The sequence below is a fragment of the Cherax quadricarinatus genome, chromosome 8 (genome assembly GCF_038502225.1).
Source record: "Cherax quadricarinatus isolate ZL_2023a chromosome 8, ASM3850222v1, whole genome shotgun sequence".
Lineage (NCBI taxonomy): Eukaryota > Metazoa > Arthropoda > Malacostraca > Decapoda > Parastacidae > Cherax > Cherax quadricarinatus.
Window position 1 is genome coordinate 41,202,591 of NC_091299.1, and position 20,353 is coordinate 41,222,943.

Here is a 20,353-nt window from a genome sequence, read left to right on the forward strand (position 1 = left end):
ACCTGGGCATATATTTACGATTAGAACGCACTGTGCCACACACATCTGTCTTGTTCACTCGCAAGAAATCACTGAGTAAAGGGCTTGTGTACCAGTTATCGGTATACAGTGGACCCCCCAGTTCGCGATATTAATCTGTTTCTGAGAGCTCATCATAAACCAAAATTATCGGAAGGCGAATCAATTTTTCCCATAAGAAATAATGGAAATCAAATTAATCCATGCAAGACACCCAAAAGTATGAAAAAAAAAACTTTTACCACATGAAATATTAAGTTTAGTGCACACAAACTGAAGAAGACATGCACAGTTTGTAGTATGTACTCTACTAAGAATAGAATACATGACACTTACCTTTAATGAAGATCTGGTGATGATTGATGGGATGGGAGGAGGGGAGAGTGTTGAACCTATTGTTTAGAAGGGGAATCCCCCTCCATTAGGACTTGAGGTAGCAAGTCCTTTCCTGGGGTTACTTCCCTTCTTCTTTTAATGCCACTAGGACCAGCTTGAGAGTCACTGGACTTCTGTCGCACAACATATCTGTCCATAGAGGCCTGTACCTCTCATTCCTCTATGACTTTCCTAAAGTGGTTCACAACAGTGTCATTGTACAGGTTGCCAACATGGCTTGCAGTAGCTGTCTGATTGTGATTTTCATCAAAAAAGGTTTGCACTTCAAGCCACTTTGCACACATTTCCCTAATCTTTGAAGTAGGCAACTTCTTCAATTTCTCTCTCCCCTCCTCCGAAGCAGTTTTCTCAGGTCTGGCCTCTTGCTGTTGAAGATGATCTAGCAGCTCATCAGTTGTTAGTTTGTCATTGTCCACCTCCATCAACTCTTCCACATCCTCCCCACTAACCTCCAACCCCAAAGACTTCCCCAATGCCACAATGGATTCCTCAACTGGCATAGGCTTCTCAGGGTTAGCCTCAAACCCTTCGAAATCCTTTTTGTCTACACATTCTATCCACAGTTTTTTCCAGGTAGAGTTCAAGGTCCTCTTAGTCACTCCCACCCAAGCCTTACCTATAAGGTTTACACAATTGAGGATATTAAAGTGATCCTTCCAAAACTCCTTTAGAGTCAATAGAGTGTCTGTGGTCACTTCAAAGCACCTTTCAAACATAGCTTTTATGTACAGTTTCTTGAAGTTGGAAATGACCTGCTGGTCCATGGGCTGCAGGAGAGGAGTGGTATTAGGAGGCAAAAACTTGATCTTAATGAAGCTCATGTCCCCAGAAAGCCGCTCTGCCAAGTCTGTAGGATGACTAGGGGCATTGTCTAATACCAGGAGGCACTTAAGGTCTAATTTCTTTTCAGTTAGGTAATTTTTCACATTGGGGGCAAATGCATGGTGTAACCAGTCATGGATGAAGTTCCTTGTGACCCATGCCTTAGTGTTTGCCCTCCACAGCACACACAAATTAGCCTTGAGGATATTCTTTTGCCTGAATGCTGTGGGAGTTTCTGAGTGATACACAAATAAAAGCTTCACTGTGCTATCACCACTAGCATTGGCACACATAAGAACATAAGAAATGAGGAACACTGCAGCAGGCCTGTTGGCCCATACTAGGCAGGTCCTTTACAATTCATCCCACTAACAAACATTTGACCAACCCAATTTTCAATGCTACCCAAGAAATAAGCTCTGATGTGCAAGTCCCACTCAAATCCAACCCCTCCCACTTATGTACTTATCCAACCTAAATTTGAAACTACCCAAAGTCCTAGCCTCAATAACCCAACTAGGTAGACTGTTCCACTCATCTACTACCCTGTTTCCAAACCAATACTTTCCTATGTCCTTTCTAAATCTAAACTTATCTAATTTACATCCATTACTGCAGGTTCTCTCTTGGAGAGAGATCCTCAAGACCATGTTAATATCCCCTTTATTAATACCTATCTTCCACTTTTATACTTCGATCAGGTCTCCCCTCATTCTTCCTCTAACAAGTGAATGTAACTTAAGAGTCTTCAATCTTTCTTCATAAGGAAGATTTCTAATGCTATGTATTAATTTAGTCATCCTACGCTGAATGTTTTCTAACGAATTTATGTCCATTCTGTAATATGGAGACCAGAATTGAGCTGCATAATCTAGGTGAGGCCTTACTAATGATGTATAAAGCTGCAGTATGACCTCTGGACTTCTGTTGCTTACACTTCTTGATATAAATCCCAGTAATCTATTTGCCTTATTACGTACGCTTAGGCATTGCTGTCTTGGTTTAAGGTTGCTGCTCACCATAACCCCCAAGTCCTTTTCGCAATCTGTATGGCTAAGTTCTACATTATTTAACTTATAAGTGCTAGGGTTATGGACACTCCCGAGCTTCAGAACCTTGCATTTGTCTACATTGAACTGCATCTGCCACTTTTCTGACCAAGAGTAGAGTTTGCCTAAATCCTCCTGAAGTTCCCTAACATCTACGTTTGAATCAATTATCCTACCTATCTTCGTGTCATCAGCGAATTTGCTCATATCACTAGTAATTCCTTCATCAAGATCATTGATATATATTATAAACAACAACGGGCCCAAGACTGATCCCTATGGAACGCCACTTGTTACTGATCCCCACTCGGATTTAACCCCATTTATGGACACTCTCTGCTTCCTGTCTGTGAGCCATGATTCGATCCACGAGAGCACCCTTCCCCCAATGCCATGAGCTGCTACTTTCTTCAACAGTCTTTGGTGCGGAACTCTATCAAATGCCTTATTAAAATCTAAGTAAATAATATCAAATTCTTTATCGTGGTCAACAGCCTCAAAAGCTTTTCTGAAGAAAGTTAATAAATTAGTTAGACAAGACCGGCCTCTTGTGAATCCATGCTGAGTATCACTAATCAAGCTATGCTTATCGAGATGGCTTCTTATCATCTCGGCTATAATTGACTCTAGTAATTTGCCTACAATTGAGGTCAGGCTTATTGGGCGGTAATTTGACGGTAACGACTTGTCCCCTGTTTTAAAAATAGGAATTACGTTAGCCATCTTCCACATATCAGACACTACACCTGTTTGAAGTGACAAATTAAAAATATTAGTTAATGGTTCACAGACTTCCATTTTGCATTCTTTAAGAACCCTTGAAAAAACCTCATCACAACCCGGTGACTTATTTTGCTTCAGTCGGTCTATCTGCTTCACAACCATTTCACTAGTGACTGTGATGTTACATAATTTGTCTTCTTCTGGCCCACTGTAAAAATTAATTACCGGAATATTATTAGTGTCTTCCTGTGTAAAAACCGAGAGAAAATAATTATTTAAAATCGAGCACATTTCATTCTCTTTGTCAGTAAGATGCCCATAGTTATTTTTAAGGGGACCTATCTTATCTCTGACTTTTGTTCTATATACCTGGAAAAAACTTTTTGGGTTGGTTTTAGAATCCCAAGCAACTTTAATTTCATAGTCCCTTTTAGCTTTTCTTATCCCCTTTTTAATGTCCCTCTTAATGTCAATATACTGATTCATAAGATGACCCTCGCCTCTTTTGATACGCCTATAAATTCCTTTCTTATGCCCTAGTAGATATTTCAGCCTATTATTCATCCATTTTGGGTCATTTCTATTTGATCTAATTTCTTTATAAGGGATAAACGTTCTTTGAGCAGCATGTATAGTGTTCAGAAAACTGTCATATTGATAGCTCTCTTCGTTACCCCAGTCAACAGATGATAAGTGCTCTCTAAGCCCATCGTAATCTGCTAAGCGAAAATCTGGGACTGTTACTGAGTTATCCATACTATCATACTTCCATTCAATGCTAATTGTAATTGATTTGTGGTCGCTAGCACCCAGTTCCTCTGAAACTTCTAAATTATTAACAAGGGATTCATTGTTTGCCAGAACTAAGTCAAGCAGGTTATTACCCCTTGTAGGTTCTGCCACATCCTGCTTCAAAAAACAATCCTGAACTACTTCTAAGAAGTCGTATGATTCTAAATTCCCAGTCAAGAAATTCCAATCAATATGACTAAAGTTAAAGTCTCCTAGAATTACTACATTATCGTGCCTTGTGGCCCTAACAATTTCCTCCCATAGTAGTCTCCCCTGGTCACTATCTAAATTTGGGGGACGGTATATCACACCTAAAATTAATTTTTCATGCCCCTCTGAAAATTCTATCCAAACAGACTCTGTATGTGATACTTCAGACTTACATATTACCCGTTTTTATGCAACAGTTCAAGCGATCTCGGACATACAATGCCACCCCACCCCCGTTTCCGACACTTCTATCTACTTGGAACAATTTAAAACCCTGAATGTGACATTCTGCAGGCATGTTCCGACTTTTTGAATTAAACCACGTCTCAGTAGTGGCAAATACATCGATGTTACCTGCACTAGCAACTAGTCTCAACTCGTCCATCTTATTCCTAGCACTGCGACTATTTGTGTAATAAATATTTAAAGACCCTCCTCTCTCTTTACCCTTCCTGCTCCTTTCTGTTATTCCACTAAACCTATTACTGTCCTTGTCAATTTGTGCCACTGGCTTTCCAATATCCACCTCATTTTGCCTATTACTAGTTCTCCTAGTACTCATATTACTACCCTGCGACTTCACAGTTTTCCTGCCAAAACCCATACCACTAACTATTCCTAGTTTAAAGACCTAACAGCTCCCTCCACTGCGTTGGCCAGTGCTCCCACCCCACACCTAGATCAGAAGAGAAAGCCTGTCTTTCAAAGGCTTATGTCCTGGGAGTACCTTTTCATCCTGAGTAATGTAGGTCCTGCTTGGCAATTTCTTCCAAAACAGGCCTGTTTCGTCGCAATTAAACACTTGTTCAGGTTTCAAGTCTTCACTGTCTATGTAATCCTTGAATTCCTTGTTACAAAAAACGCGATTCTAAAAGCTTAGAGATCTCCAGTGAATACTAGAAAGGACTGCTCTTCTAGCATCCAGCCTGTTACTGGGTTTTCGTAACAAGTAGTCAGTATCCTTGTCCAATTATCCATTAGAATTCATTAAGATTCAATAGTGCTTCAGGATTACAACTGGTAGGCTACTAACTAGAGAAATTAAAATTTAATAAATTTATTAAGTCTAGAGGTATATTATCAAATTAAATTAATCACAGCAATCAAAATAAAATCAATCTCTCGAGTTCAATATTATTGTGCTGAAAGCACATATCACATTTATAATTCTTAAGTACCTTCTGGTACATTAACATTTAATAAGATATTACAAATATGTACAAGTAAGTGTGTGTATGCGTGTAAGTGCTCTTAAGTAGTTAGCTATGTCTCAAGACTCGAATAAGACTTAAACAAGTGACTGACAAAGTCCTCAAATAAACTAACTTCTTGACCGACTGGCAACCCGAACAGTCTGCTTGAACAACAAAGAATGCTAAGCCCAATAGCAATGCAATATCAAGCGACTGCGACACAGAATCAGGAACTGCGAAATAATATAACGACACTAAGTAGGGACCATCAGCAGATCCTCCACAAAAGTTACAAAACTCCCATACTACTGAATCTATGTTCAGCATAGGAAAAACGCGACTGTGACAATACACAGAAACCAGTACAAAATTAGGTCAGAAGCTATAGCTAAGGACCTGAGATGTTCAGAGTGTCTAAGCGACACACAACCTCAGTACAACGTCGAAAATCACTAAGTCTATACAATGTTCTGAGAACAGAGTTCTACAGAACTAACAAGAATAATGAGACAGACAATCTGTCCAACCACCAAGCGAGTCTCGAGCAGACTGACTAGTACTTCACGAGAGGTGAGGACACCCCCCCCCTCGATCACGTGATAGCCCCGTGGACAGCGCAGCTCAGAAGCCGGCAGTATAACGAGCGACAAGCTATAATTACAGTAGTTTGACAATTAAGACTAACTGAGCACATTTTATATACATCCTAACAATATGTAATATGTAACATCCTAACAACATAAGCTACGTCAAATAACAATATAAGGCAATACATTTGCGATTTAGCTATTATCGCAAATATAAGCAATATAAAATTAAATGAAAAGGTAATATACATTACATATATACATAATAATCATTGTAACCCATTCAGGGGTTGCAACACCCCCTCCCAACACGACAGAGGGTCGCACTAGAAGTTGCATTAATGTCTTTCACAGCGTCCGTCACTAGGATATGCCCCTAGTACTAGGGCAGTACACAGTATCGTATCTCTGCATACTCGTGGTTATGTACATCAGTGTAGAGACAGGTTAGCGCTGACAAGGAGGGCCCGTTGAGGCTCGATCATAGTAGAGGAGACTGCATTCCACTCTTAAGTAGTGGTTGTGGAATACTAGGCAGTATGAACATCTGAGTATGAAACAGCTTAAGGTGTGTAGTGAAGGGGGGGGGTCTGCGGCAGGACAGTGTTGCGTCACGCAGTACCTCGCCCACACCACACTACCCACTCATCACTCAGCTTATGTCTCCTTACCATACACATCAATACTGTGAATATATAAATATAATAATTAGACATGAGTATATATAGTTAATATGGGCTGGAGGGATTAAGTTACTTTACTGAATTTGACATAGCAAGTAACAAAAAGTATTTGGGCATAAAATTACGTAAATTTTAAATGGGGAAGTGCCCAAATACTCGTCAAAATGTTCAAAGGACACCACAAAAGCTAGAGCATAATTTTTCTGGTGTTGTTTGAGCTTAAATGAATAGTAACATATAGGATGGAGAATGTCAGTGGATGTTGACTGTTGGAGCAACACAGCGCCCACTGCATAACCACTCGCATCTATATGTAAAAAGAAGGGAAGATTGAAATTAGGACTCAACACAGGAGCAGAGGATAGCAAGCGCTTCAACCTTTTGAACAAATCTGAACAATGTCTAGTCCAGATGAACTGAACTTTGCTACTAGAGCTCATAGTGAGAGGTGTAGGTGGAGGTGTGTGTGCTGGCTTGCCTGTCACTTGACACACGTGGCAACGTCGCACATGATCAGCTACTGTTTCCTTCATCTTTGGCCAAGTAAAATGTTTTGCCAGTTTACCGAGTGTCTTCTTGACACCCAAATGTCCTCCTATGGGACTATTGTGAGCAAAATCAATGGCTTGTTCACGAAATGTAACTGGTAACACTACGAAATGCTTGACTGTGGTGGAAACACTATCAGCTGACAACTTACATGTATTTTTCTCCATCAGTACACCGTTACTATAATAGTAACAATTATCGAGATCCTTTGCTTCACTCTCAGTAACTGCTATATCTCTGTCTTTCCAGTGACTGATCAACAAACTGATCCTTGATTAAATCATCATGAGTTAGAAATTTAACATCAGTTGTGTCCTGACTAGGTTGATGACCGGGGGGAGTCAGTGTTAATGATCCTGGGCGCAGAGCGTCACTAAACAACATATTCAACCCCAAATCATTGTCATCAACTAATTCAACAGGAGACAAGGATGGTTGTTGTATCTTTGACATAGCTCTAGTAATTGCGCTGAGAGGAAATAAAATAGGTTTCTCTCTACAAACTTCAATGGCATAATTATCATCAGTGTTATTATCAATCACAAGTGGTTCTTTACATATACCAGCATGAAGGATATCGTTCCCTATCAACAAGTCCACTGACCTGATGGGAAATACACCACTGGATATACCCACTGAAATATAACCAGTATAATAGCTTGTTTCAATATAAACTTTGTGCAGAGGCACTTTTATAACAGCCCCTCCATAGGCTTCTAACAATACATCTATCTTGCAATAGGTATCGTCAGTTATGGGCAGTACATCTTCTCTTAATAAGGTGAGATAACTGCCAGTGTCTCTAAAAGAAATTATCTCAGTTAGATGTGATTCGTCAAATCCTACTTTATCTCTCGAAAAGTAAGGACTCATCGCTGAACGAATCTTTTCGTCAGATACACTTTCTGACGCTAGTCATCTATCCTGAGTAACATTATCTAAAACAGTAGGTTCAGAGGTATTGCTAGGATTTTGGTGCCTTTTTTGCTCAGAAGAGGATACGACTTGAGTGGGAGCGCCAGCCGCACGACTGTCTCTCGTATCTCTTTCTAACTTATAGCAATACTCTCTAGCATGTCCTTTTCTGTTACAATAGGTACATTTAACTTTCTTCTTCTCGATATCAGATTTCTGTCTAGCCACAGAGACGGATTCAGGATTGTGAGTTTTCCTGGTAAAGGTACGAGAAGTTACAGTAGCAGGTACATCAGGCCGGCACTGAGCAGCTGATTTAGGTTGCCAACTTCTAGGACAATCTTTAGTTACCTTGTTTCTTTGTGTTTTAGTACGTACAAGTTTGTGAGAAATCTCGTAATTGTCTGCTAATGCTGCAGTTTCCAGAATATCTGAGGTAGTATGATCGATCAGATATTCTTGTATGTCAGCAGGCATACAGTTGTTAAACTCTTCGTGTAGTAACAACTGAACAAGACTGTCGTAGTTGTTACACTTGGCAGACCTACACCACCTCTGAAATGCAACTTTTTTCTCACGAGCAAACTCTACACAAGTTTGATCTTGTCGTCGTTATAACGTACGAAATGCTCTTTGATAACTTACAGGTAACAAGTTATACGTCTCTAGAAATGTTTGTTTGACAGCGTCATAACTAATGTACTTGGTAAATGGCAAAGCTGCAGTACAGGTTTGAGCTCTTCCCGTCAAAGCAGTATGCAACAATGTTGCCCAGTGCTTACGTGGCCAGTTCATAGCACGTGCCTGGTTCTCAAACACATCAAAATAGGTGTCTAAGTCACTCTCAAAAAACTTAGGAACCATGGATGCAGCTTTCTGCACATTAAATGTGTCCTGTGATCTATCAGTCTGTTGTCTTAACAGACGAACATTTTCTCTTTGGAAATCTTCTTCGTTCAATTTCCTCTGTGCCTCTATTTGTGCAGTCTGCAACATAAGGAGGCGTTCAAACCTCTCAAACTGTTCCTGAGAGATAGGACCAGTGGGTAATGGAGGAGTAGGGAAATTAACATGGTCTGGACGGTCCTTAGGTCGGACACTTGGTCCAGCCGTCTCTAGAGTGTCTAAATCTGGTCTAGGATAAGTAGATACAGGTGTATCATACACTGTACTAGTATTAGGCTGTGTCATACTACCAGCTATACTCTGTACTATAGTGTCAGTGAAGGAAGGAGCGAGCGAGAACTGATCTACACTAGGCTCAGACACTAAGCTCACTTCTGCTCTAGTTGTTCTTTCATCTTCATCAAATAGAGTCATACTTCCTAATTGTGACACTAGGCTTTCTGAATCTGAATCATAATCAGACATCTCTGTATGAGCAGGAAACAATATATCTTTAATTAACGCTCTGACAGTTTCTGCGGTGTAATTCCTGTTATACGTCACACCGAGATATTTGGCTACTTGCCAACACGTCTGAAGTTTTAATGTACTTAACTCAGACAAAGTCAGAGTATCAATTAACTGTTTCACTTTGGCATACATCACGAAAATAATTGTACTACGAGAGAGTGATTATGGGAAACTATAATCCTAATAGGAATTTTAGTGTTGGTTGTCTTAGAGTTAGAACTCATAAACAGTATTTCCATCTCCTTGGATCAAGAGGCTCAGTCAAGTACATACATCCACCTGGTATGTTGTACAAGACTAAACTCAAAGTCTTCAGATTAGGAAAGTACTCAAAGTGTTTGATCATAGAAGTACTAGCATGTCAAACTGGACAATTTCTCCAACACCTTGGATCAAGAGCATCCCGGACAGGCCCCCATTTGTTACAAAAAACGCGATTCTAAAAGCTTAGAGATCTCCAGTGAATACTAGAAAGGACTGCTCTTCTAGCATCCAGCCTGTTATTGGGTTTTCGTAACAAGTAGTCAGTATCCTTGTCCAGTTATCCATTAGAATTCATTAAGATTCAATAGTGCTTCAGGATTACAACTGGTAGGCTACTAACTAGAGAAATTAAAATTTAATAAATTTATTAAGTCTAGAGGTATATTATCAAATTAAATTAATCACAGCAATCAAAATAAAATCAATCTCTCGAGTTCAATATTATTGTGCTGAAAGCACATATCACATTTATAATTCTTAAGTACCTTCTGGTACATTAACATTTAATAAGATATTACAAATATGTACAAGTAAGTGTGTGTATGCGTGTAAGTGCTCTTAAGTAGTTAGCTATGTCTCAAGACTCGAATAAGACTTAAACAAGTGACTGACAAAGTCCTCAAATAAACTAACTTCTTGACCGACTGGCAACCCGAACAGTCTGCTTGAACAACAAAGGATGCTAAGCCCAATAGCAATGCAATATCAAGCGACTGCGACACAGAATCAGGAACTGGGAAATAATATAACGACACTAAGTAGGGACCATCAGCAGATCCTCCACAAAAGTTACAAAACTCCCATACTACTGAATCTATGTTCAGCATAGGAAAAATGCGACTGTGACAATACACAGAAACCAGTACAAAATTAGGTCAGAAGCTATAGCTAAGGACCTGAGATGTTCAGAGTGTCTAAGCGACACACAACCTCAGTACAACGTCGAAAATCACTAAGTCTATACAATGTTCTGAGAACAGAGTTCTACAGAACTAACAAGAATAATGAGACAGACAATCTGTCCAACCACCAAGCGAGTCTCGAGCAGACTGACTACTTCACGAGAGGTGAGGACACCCCCCCCCTCGATCACGTGATAGCCCCGTGGACAGCGCAGCTCAGAAGCCGGCAGTATAACGAGCGACAAGCGATAATTACAGTAGTTTGACAATCAAGACTAACTGAGCACATTTTATATACATCCTAACAATATGTAATATGTAACATCCTAACAACATAAGCTACGTCAAATAACAATATAAGGCAATACATTTGCGATTTAGCTATTATCGCAAATATAAGCAATATAAAATTAAATGAAAAGGTAATATACATTACATATATACATAATAATCATTGTAACCCATTCAGGGGTTGCAACATTCCTTCACATATTTTTCAGCTGCTTTTTGGTCTGAACTGGCAGCCTCACCATGCCTAATCACACTATGTATGCCACTACGATTCTTAAATCTTTCAAACCAACCTTTGCTGGCCTTAAATTCACTCACATCACCACTAGTTGCAGGCAATTTCTTTACCAAATCGTCATGCAACTGCCTAGCCTTTTCACAAATGATTGCTTGAGAGATACTATCTCCTGCTATATGTTTTTCATTTATCCACACCAATAACAGTCTCTCAACATTTTCTAACACTTGCGGTCGCTGTTTCGTAATCACAGTTGCACCTTTTGCAACAACAGCTTCCTTGATTGCTGTTTTCCTGGTCACTATAGTAGAGATGGTTAATTGGGGTTTTGTACACAACTTGGCCAGCTCTGACACACGCACTCCACTTTTGTACCTTACAATTATCTCTTTCTTCATTTCAATAGTCATTAGCACCCATGGTCTCGAAGGGTTGGCACTAGAAGCTTTCTTGGGGCCCATGGTGACTTATTTTGCAGAAATAAGCAAAAAAAACACTGTGATAATATGGAATGTACCGAACATATCCTTAGATGCGAGCATGCTGGCTGGCTTGTAAACACTGGCACACACGGGGCAGTTCAGGCCACACGTGGACACATCTCACACAAATCGTGTATACCAGGCTTTGTAATGGGAACCAAGGCAAATTTTTTGCTATATAATGCATCGCGTACCGGATTTATCGGATACCGATAGCATCGCGAACCAGGGGTCCACTGTATAATGTATGCCCCTTATCAAGATAAGGTGCCATCATGCTTCTCTCTACGTCACCTGAGATACCCAATAACATCTTGGTATCTTTCAATGTTTTACATCCCGTGTATATAACAATATCCAATACCAGGCCACTGTCACAGTCAAAGAGCACAAACAGTTTTATACCAAAGCGTTTCCTCTTGCTCGGTATATACTGCTTGAATCACAGCCTACCTTTGAACAAAATCAAGACTCGTCAATTACAAGATTCTTGATAAAAGTACATGCTGAACTTATGTTTGAGATACATAAAAACATTTCTAATCTTGTATAACCTGTCACTTCTGTCAGGCCTGGTTTTGTCAGAGAAGTGCAACATATGTAACAGTAAGATACCTGTTCACTGGGATGATTTCACTGAAGACCGGGGTAGAAATTAGCCGATCTGCGGACCAGTATGCTTTTATGTTATGCTTGCAGACATGAGGCATAAGCATTATTGTTGCAAAAAGCAAATACATTTCTGCAACAGTCATCTCTTTCCACTGGTGTAGTCTTGACTGTGGTGATATGATTGTATTTGCCATGGTGTACTCAAAATACTTGTTACTTTCCCTGACAATTATTTCCATCAAGGACTGGTCAAATAATATTTCAAAAAACTCCAGTTCATTGGATGTGGTTCCAAGGGGACAAGTAGGTAGAATTCCACTTTGAGAGTCATCGAAGTGGTGGGGCTTGGGAACAAAATTGGGATTTTGCTGCCAATCCCAGATACGGTTTGCTGGTGGATACTGGACATCATAGGCTGGTTGTGCGGGTGGTTGCGGTTGTGGTGGGCTGGTGGATGATGCTCTGCTTTGTCCTTGAACTGCGGAATCAGCAGCGTGGGTCCCAGCCTGGGCTGGTGAATCACGCATGGCCATGGCACTACCATCACCACTACCACCATCTACTGATGCCTGTGGTCTATCCATGCCAAGTGTAGCCACATGATCCTCACTTTCACTGTCTATTCCTGGTGTAGGGCCACGGGATGTACTCCGGGATGTACTCCATCCCCTGGGCACGGCATAGGGTACACTACCCGAGCGCATGCTGCGGCGTACATACCAATGCTTCACTGGTGAATATATTTCCTCACTATCACTACTCGAATGATCGTCAAGAGCAATAAAATCACAATCCACGTCACTATAACCATCATTACTGAAGTCAGAGGCCTCTCCACGCGAAAATAATAGTTTTCTCTTGCGTTGAGGTACAACTGACAGTGACTGAGGAGTGCCCACACCAGAGGTAGAAGGTTGAGGATCGTCAGGGTTTTCTGCACTATTATCGATGTCCTGGTCATTCCTTTCGGTCACTAACTGATCAAAGCCAAAGAATTCGTCTTCATTTCCACTTCCATCAGTGTCAGAACTATCAGATAGGAAGAGGAGAGTCCCAATTTTCCTTGGAGTGAGAGCTGCCTTGCGACGAGGCATGGTGAACAAGAGTAACTGAGCCGGTTTTCCCACAATGCTATGTGGGCGCCTAGATTTTTTGTTTATGGCGCACACCCACCATGCAGACCCGTTCTCTCACATGTAGGCCTATGAGTGTTTTTGCGCCAAATTTGACAGCGCTAGAATTTTAGCATAGATCTACAGTTTGGACACTCATCGTGAAGCCGTAGATCTACGGGACGGACCCTGAAAGGGTTAAGTAAGTACAGTTATCAGTAGTATCTTAGTACTATGTCAGCCATAGACATACCTTGCTAACTGAGTTTAAGCATTTCTAACCTTCGCCTTACATCTTTTTATCATAACTATCCTTAGATGTCATTTCAACACAAAAAGGGTATATATAAAATATGCAATAGCTTCAAGACACTTGAAACTTTGGAAAATTTCAGACATAATCAGGAGCTCACAGAGGATGTAAACAGAGTAGATAGGTGGCATGCAGATGCCATTCAAGGGCATCATGGAAGAAAGGAAGAGGGGCTCAAGTTCACCAAGAATTCCATCAGTTTCCCCAAAGCCCCACAAATAAAAATGTTAATAATTACACTACTTCAGGACAAGTCCCGCAGCCCCTTCCAACCAGATTGCCACCCCTAAGCCCCTTCTGTATAAAGTTTCTTGAACTGTCCCTCACACCCTCCCTTCAGTCCTTTCTAAGATGAACCCCCAACCCCTACCCATTCTTTTCACCCTGAATTTATGCAGGCTCTTGGTCATTCCATTTTGCACCAATCCTTCATACCCAGATCACATTAACAGACCCTCTGCTCTCTGAATATTGCCTTTCATAACCTCACACAGTTTCTTTATTTCTACACTTTGAATTCTTTTCATAATATTTATGCTAAACATTTCTTTGAAACATGACGTCTCCACTTTTCCAGTCTCCTCTTTACTGCAACATGTCTGTGCCTCACACCCATATAAACAGGGTTGGTACCATGTTCTCCTTTTTTGCATCAGTAATAAATTTCATTTTCTCTGCCTGCATTTTTTTCTTTGTTCTATGGTTCATCTTTTTTATCACCAATCTCATTGTGTGTGCTGCTTTTCTTCAGAATTCCCCCCAAAACTGTGTCATCTCCAAAAAAAGCAACTGTGACATACCTGGATAATTATCTTTTCATCTCCCTACCTCTTCCCAACAGTCTACAATTGACTTCTTGTGCAACCCCATCTATAACTATACAGTATTAAACAAAAATGGTGACATTATATATCCCTGTGTAAGGCTTAATTTTACTGGAAAGTAATCTTCTTTTTCTCCCATTTATCCTAACCTGAGTGTTATTCTCTGCATAAAACTTTTTATTACTTTAGTATCCTTGCAAATTGCTCTTTTGTCAATGTACAATGTAATGAATTCTGGTTTTACAGGTTTCCTACTAATGTTGCAACAAGTCACCATTGGAGTACTGCAGCTACTACTGGTCCTCCTCCACAGACTTGGCCAGCTCATCCACAGAGTCATGTACCTATTCATGCACCTCCTGATCCTCTCACAACAAATTCACGCCATTCTTGGGATGCATCACGATACCATTCCCTTGAGTACCAGCGCAATTCTCACAATAATAGTTCTTTTGATAACAAGACTGTCACTGGGAGACCCAAACTTGATGACAGACATGAGACCATTGAAAATGCTGTCACTTGCAAACCTAAGCATGAATCAGAAGAGGAGGAAGACAAATCTAATTTGGATTTGGATACGAGAATTGCTATGCTATTGCAGAATAAAGATAGTGGGATGGCTCCTCCATTCCTTGCTCTTGGATTGGGAAGTGATGAAGACGAGGAGAAAAAAGAGGGTGCAAATCAGGAGGAGAAAAAAGTGAAAGACAAGGTATCAAGTGTTCAAACAAGTTCTAGTAGTAGTGTTACGAACTCAGACTCAGATTCTTATTCAGACACAGGAAGTGAAAGTGAGGTTGGAGAGGGTTCAAAAGACTCCAGTGGGGGGGAGGGTAAATCTAAGTGGGCTATACTTGAAAATATTTTAGAACCATTATCAACTCCACCGTCTCCCTTTATTTCAAAAGAAATGTATGTATATTGGCAGGAAAAGGGAAATGAACTAAAAATGGAGGCACAGAGAAGAGAAAGAGAGGAAAATAGGGAGAGGTTAAAAAAGTTAAAGAGAAAGAAAGTGAAAAGAAAAGACAAAGAAAGTAAAGTGAATGATGATAGAAAAGATATAAAATGTGAAGTGAAAACAGAAAATATGCTAGAAGAAAATCAAGTGAATGGAATAGATGATGATAGAATGAGTTTATCTAGTTTAAGTTCAACAGAAGACCCAATTTTACATCAAGATGTTCCCATACCTCCAGCAGGCACCACTGTATCCACTCCAAGTGCACCTTTTACTGTTCCTCCACCTGGCTACTCCCATTTTGGGCCACCACCTGCCTACCCTCCATCTTACCTCCCACCTGGCTATCCACCTCCACCCATACCACAGGAAACTACATATGCGTGGCAGCCGCCCCCTGGTTACCCTTCCAATTTTGTTTCTGGGTATCCGGGATATAATCCAGGATATATGGCCCTTCCTCCAGGTTACTCGGCTATTACTCACCCACCTCCAGGGACGAGTATACCTGGCCAAACCCCCTACCCTCCATATTTTGGTCCTGGTTACCCACCAACTCAAGATCATACCGATTCTACTCATAAAAGTGGAGAATATCATGACCCAACAATAAAGTAAGTGGCACTTTTTTTTTTTTTTTTTTTTTTTTTTTTTTTTTTTTTTTTTTTTTTTTTTTTTTTTTTTTTTTTTTTTAGGTTTTGATTCAGCTTAAAACAAATTATAGGAATTTGTGCACTGTACTGTGAATTGTATTATGCAATTTTATATTGCTTCCACAAAAACTGATTGAGTGAGGTGAATGGGTGATACTGTCAACAGATTTTGCTGAGAATAAGGGCAATGTGTGGTGTAAATATTATGCAGAAAATTCGGAGTGTGGAAATTAGGAGAAGGTGTGGAGTTAATAAAAGCATTAGTCAGAGGGCAGAAGAGGGGTTGTTGAGGTGGTTTGGTCATTTAGAGAGAATGGATCAAAGTAGAATGACATGGAAAGCATATAAATCTATAGGGGAAGGAAGGAGGGGTAGGGGTCGTCCTCGAAAGGGTTGGAAAGAGGGGGTAAAGGAGGTTTTGTGGGAGAGGGGCTTGGACTTCCAGCAAGCGTGCATGAGCGTGTTAGATAGGAGTGAATGGAGACGAATGATACTTGGGATCTGACGATCTGTTGGAGTGTGAGCAGGGTAATATTTAGTGAAGGGATTCAGGGAAACCGGTTATTTTCATATAGTCGGACTTGAGTCCTGGAAATGGGAAGTACAATGCCTGCACTTTAAAGGAGGGGTTTGGGATATTGGCAGTTTGGAGGGATATGTTGTGTATCTTTATACGTATATGCTTCTAAACTGTTGTATTCTGAGCACCTCTGCAAAAACAGTGATAATGTGTGAGTGTGGTGAAAGTGTTGAATGATGATGAAAGTATTTTCTTTTTGGGGATTTTTTCTTTTTTGGGTCACCTTGCCTCGGTGGGAGACGGCTGACTTGTTGAAAAAAAAAAATTGGAGATAAATAGGTTAAAGCCTAGGGAACAAATGGATTTGACATTTAAAAACAGAATAGGAGAGTTAGTAGATGGGGAGTTGGAGGTATTAGGAAGATAGAAATATTTTGATGAACTGTTAAATGTTGATGAAGAGAGGGAGGCCATAATTTCATGCATTGGCCAGGGAGGTATAACATCTTTTAGGAGTGAAGAAGAGCAGGATGTGAATGTGGGGGAGACGCATGAGGCATTACATAGAATGAAAGGGGGTAAAGCAGCTGGAATTGATGGGATCACGACAGATATGTTAAAAGCAGGGATCAGGGGGAAGTTTTGGAGTGGTTTATACTTTTGTTCAGTAAATGTTTGAAAGAGGGAAAGGTACCTACGGATTGGCAGAGAGAATGCATAATTTCTTTATATAAAGGAAAAGAGGGACAAAAGATATTGTAAAAATTATAGGGAAAGAAGTTTACTGAGTATACCAGTGTATGGTAGGGTTATTATTGAAAGAATTAGGGGATAAGACAGAAAGCAGGATTGCAGAGGAACAAGGAGGTTTTAGAATATGTAGATCAAGTGTTTACATGAAGCATATAAGTGAACAATATTAAGATAAAGGTAGGGATGTTTTCATTGCATTTATGGATTTTGAAAAGGCAAATGATATGGTGGATAAGGAAGCAGTGTGGCAGATGTTGCAAATGTATGGAATACAGTAGTTAGTAAGTTAATAAATGCTGTAAAGAGTTTTTATGAGGATAGTGAGGCTCAGGTTAGGGTGTGTAGGAGAGAGGGAGATTACTTCCCAGTAAAAGTAGGCCTTAGGCAGTGATGTGTAATGTCACCATGGTTGTTTAACATATTTATAGATGGGGTTGTAAAAGAAGTAAATGCCAGGGTGTTGGGGAGAGGGGTGGAATTAAATTATGGAGAATCAAATACAAAATAGAAGTTGACACAGTTACTTTTTGCTGATAATACTGTGTTTTTGGGAGATTCTAAAGAGAAGTTGCAAAGGTTAGTAGACGAGTTTGGGAGGGTGTGTAAAGAAAGTTGAAAGTGAACATAGATAGGGGTAAAGTGATGAGGGTATCAAACGAATTAGGTAAAGAAAAATTGGAGGGAGTATGGAAGAAGTGAATGTGTTCAGATATTTGGGAGTAGATTTGTCAGCAGATGGGTTTATGAAGGACAAGGTTAACCTTAGAATTGATGAAGGTAAAAAGATGAGTGGTGCGTTGAGGTGTCTGTGGAGACAAAAAATCTTACCCATGGAGGGAAAGAAGGGAATGTACAAGAGTATGGTGGTACCAACACTCTTATGGGTGTGATCCATATGTTGTAAATGCTGCAGTGAGGAGGAGGCTGGAGGCTGTTACCCTTAGGTATAGTATAAATCATCATTTGATGATAGGAAAAGCAGACATGATAACCACAAATTGAAACATGAAAAGGATTCCAAAGAATAGATACAGAAGATTTCCCAACACTTAACAGTAATATGAACAAAGGAAAGCATTAGTAAATTGGTGTAGAAAAGATGCTAACAGCATACTAGGAAGTTCCTGCTCACAGTGTTATAAGTGGGATGGTATGTAAGAAGAACTAGTAAGTGCTACAGCTACTGGAAATTAAAAAAAAAAAAATTGTGGAGTGTGATAAACTGATGATGGGACACCATACACAACTCGGCTATTGTAGCAACATGCTGTGTAAATAATTGCAATTGTAGTACTGAAACTTAAATAGTCCTGCACTGCTTTGGAGATGTGTATGAGACCTTCCTTGTGGTATATTTGGCAGATCAGTATGTCTTGTTTATATGGATATACTGTATGAGGAAAATATTTGTAGTGAAGAAGAATGGTTCTTAAAATATAATTAGGACATTGTTTCTACCAGTGATCAGTTTTTAAAACTTTTGTCTTAGTGTTTTGGAGATTAATGTAAATTTGCAATAGATGAGTCATAAGGCAAGCTTTGGTTGGGGCCATAGATATGTTGCAGTACAGCGGTAACTCGAGTTACAAACTTAATTCGTTCCAGAAGGCTGTTCGAGTGTCGATACCGAACAAATTTGTTTCCATGAGGAATATGTAATGTAAATTAGATTAGTTCATTTCAGACCCCCAAAAATACACTTAAAAAAGCACTTTCAATTTTTTTTTTTTTTTTCAACAAGTCGGCCGTCTCCCACCGAGGCAGGGTGACTTAAAAAGAAAGAAAATCCCCAGAAAGAAAATACTTTCATCATCATTCAACACTTTCACCTCACTCACACATAATCACTGTTTTTGCAGAGGTGCTTAGAACACAACAGTTTAGAAGCATATACGTATAAAGATACACAACATATCCCTCCAAACTGCTAATATCCCAAACCCCTCCTTTAGAGTGCAGGCATTGTACTTCCCATTTCCAGGACTCAAGTCCGGCTATATAAAAATAACTGGTTTCCCTGAATCCCTTCACTAAATATTACCCTGCTCACACTCCAACAGATCGTCAGGTCCCAAACACCATTCGTCTCCATTCACTCCTATCGAACACGCTCATGCACGCCTGCTGGAAGTCCAAGCCCCTCGCCCACAAAACCTCCCTTACTCCTTCCTTCCAACCTTTTCGAGGACGACCCCTACCCCGCCTTCCTTCTCCTACAGATTTAAATGCTCTCCATGTCATTCTACTCTGAGCCATTCTCTCTAAATGACCAAACCACCTCAACAACCCCTCTTCTGCCCTCTGACTAATACTTTTATTAACTCCACACCTTCTCCTAATTTCCACACTCCGAATTTTCTGCATAATATTTACACCACACATTGCCCTTAGACAGGACATCTCCACTGCCTCCAACCGCCTCCTTGCTGCTGCATTCACAACCCAAGCTTCACACCCATATAAGAGTGTTGGTACTACTATACTTCCATACATTCCCTTTTTTGCCTCCATAGATAACATTTTTTGTCTCCACATATACCTCAACGCACCACTCACCTTTTTTCCCTCATCAATTCTATGATTAACCTCATCCTTCATAAATCCATCCGCCGACACATCAACTCCCAAGTATCTGAAAACATTCATTTCTTCCATGCTTCTCCTCCTCCCCAATTTGATATCCAATTTTTCTTTGTCTAAATCATTTGATACCCTCATCACCTTTCTCTTTTCTATGTTCACTTTCAACTTTCTACCTTTACACACACTCCCAAACTCATCCACTAACCTTTGCAATTTTTCTTTAGAATCTCCCATAAGCACAGTATCATCAGCAAAAAGTAACTGTGTCAATTCCCATTTTGTATTTGATTCCCCATAATTTAATCCCATCCCTCTCCCAAACACCCTAGCATTTACTTCTTTTACAACCCCATCTATAAATATATTAAACAACCATGGTGACATTACACATCCCTGTCTAAGACCTACTTTTACCGGGAAGTAGTCTCCCTCTCTTCTCCACACTCAAACCTGAGCCTCACTATCCTCATAAAAGCTCTTTACAGCATT

General features: G+C 40.1%; 1 protein-coding gene across 1 annotated transcript in view; it reads left to right on the forward strand.

Moving 5' to 3' along the window:
• Set1 (SET domain containing 1) overlaps window positions 1-20,353 on the forward strand; it is a gene marked incomplete in the record, with an annotated part of 508,988 nt that overhangs the window by 280,245 nt on the left and 208,390 nt on the right. The window contains 1 exon segment of the mRNA XM_070083037.1: window positions 14,638-15,969. Within this exon segment, the coding sequence (XP_069939138.1) occupies window positions 14,638-15,969 (1,332 nt within the window).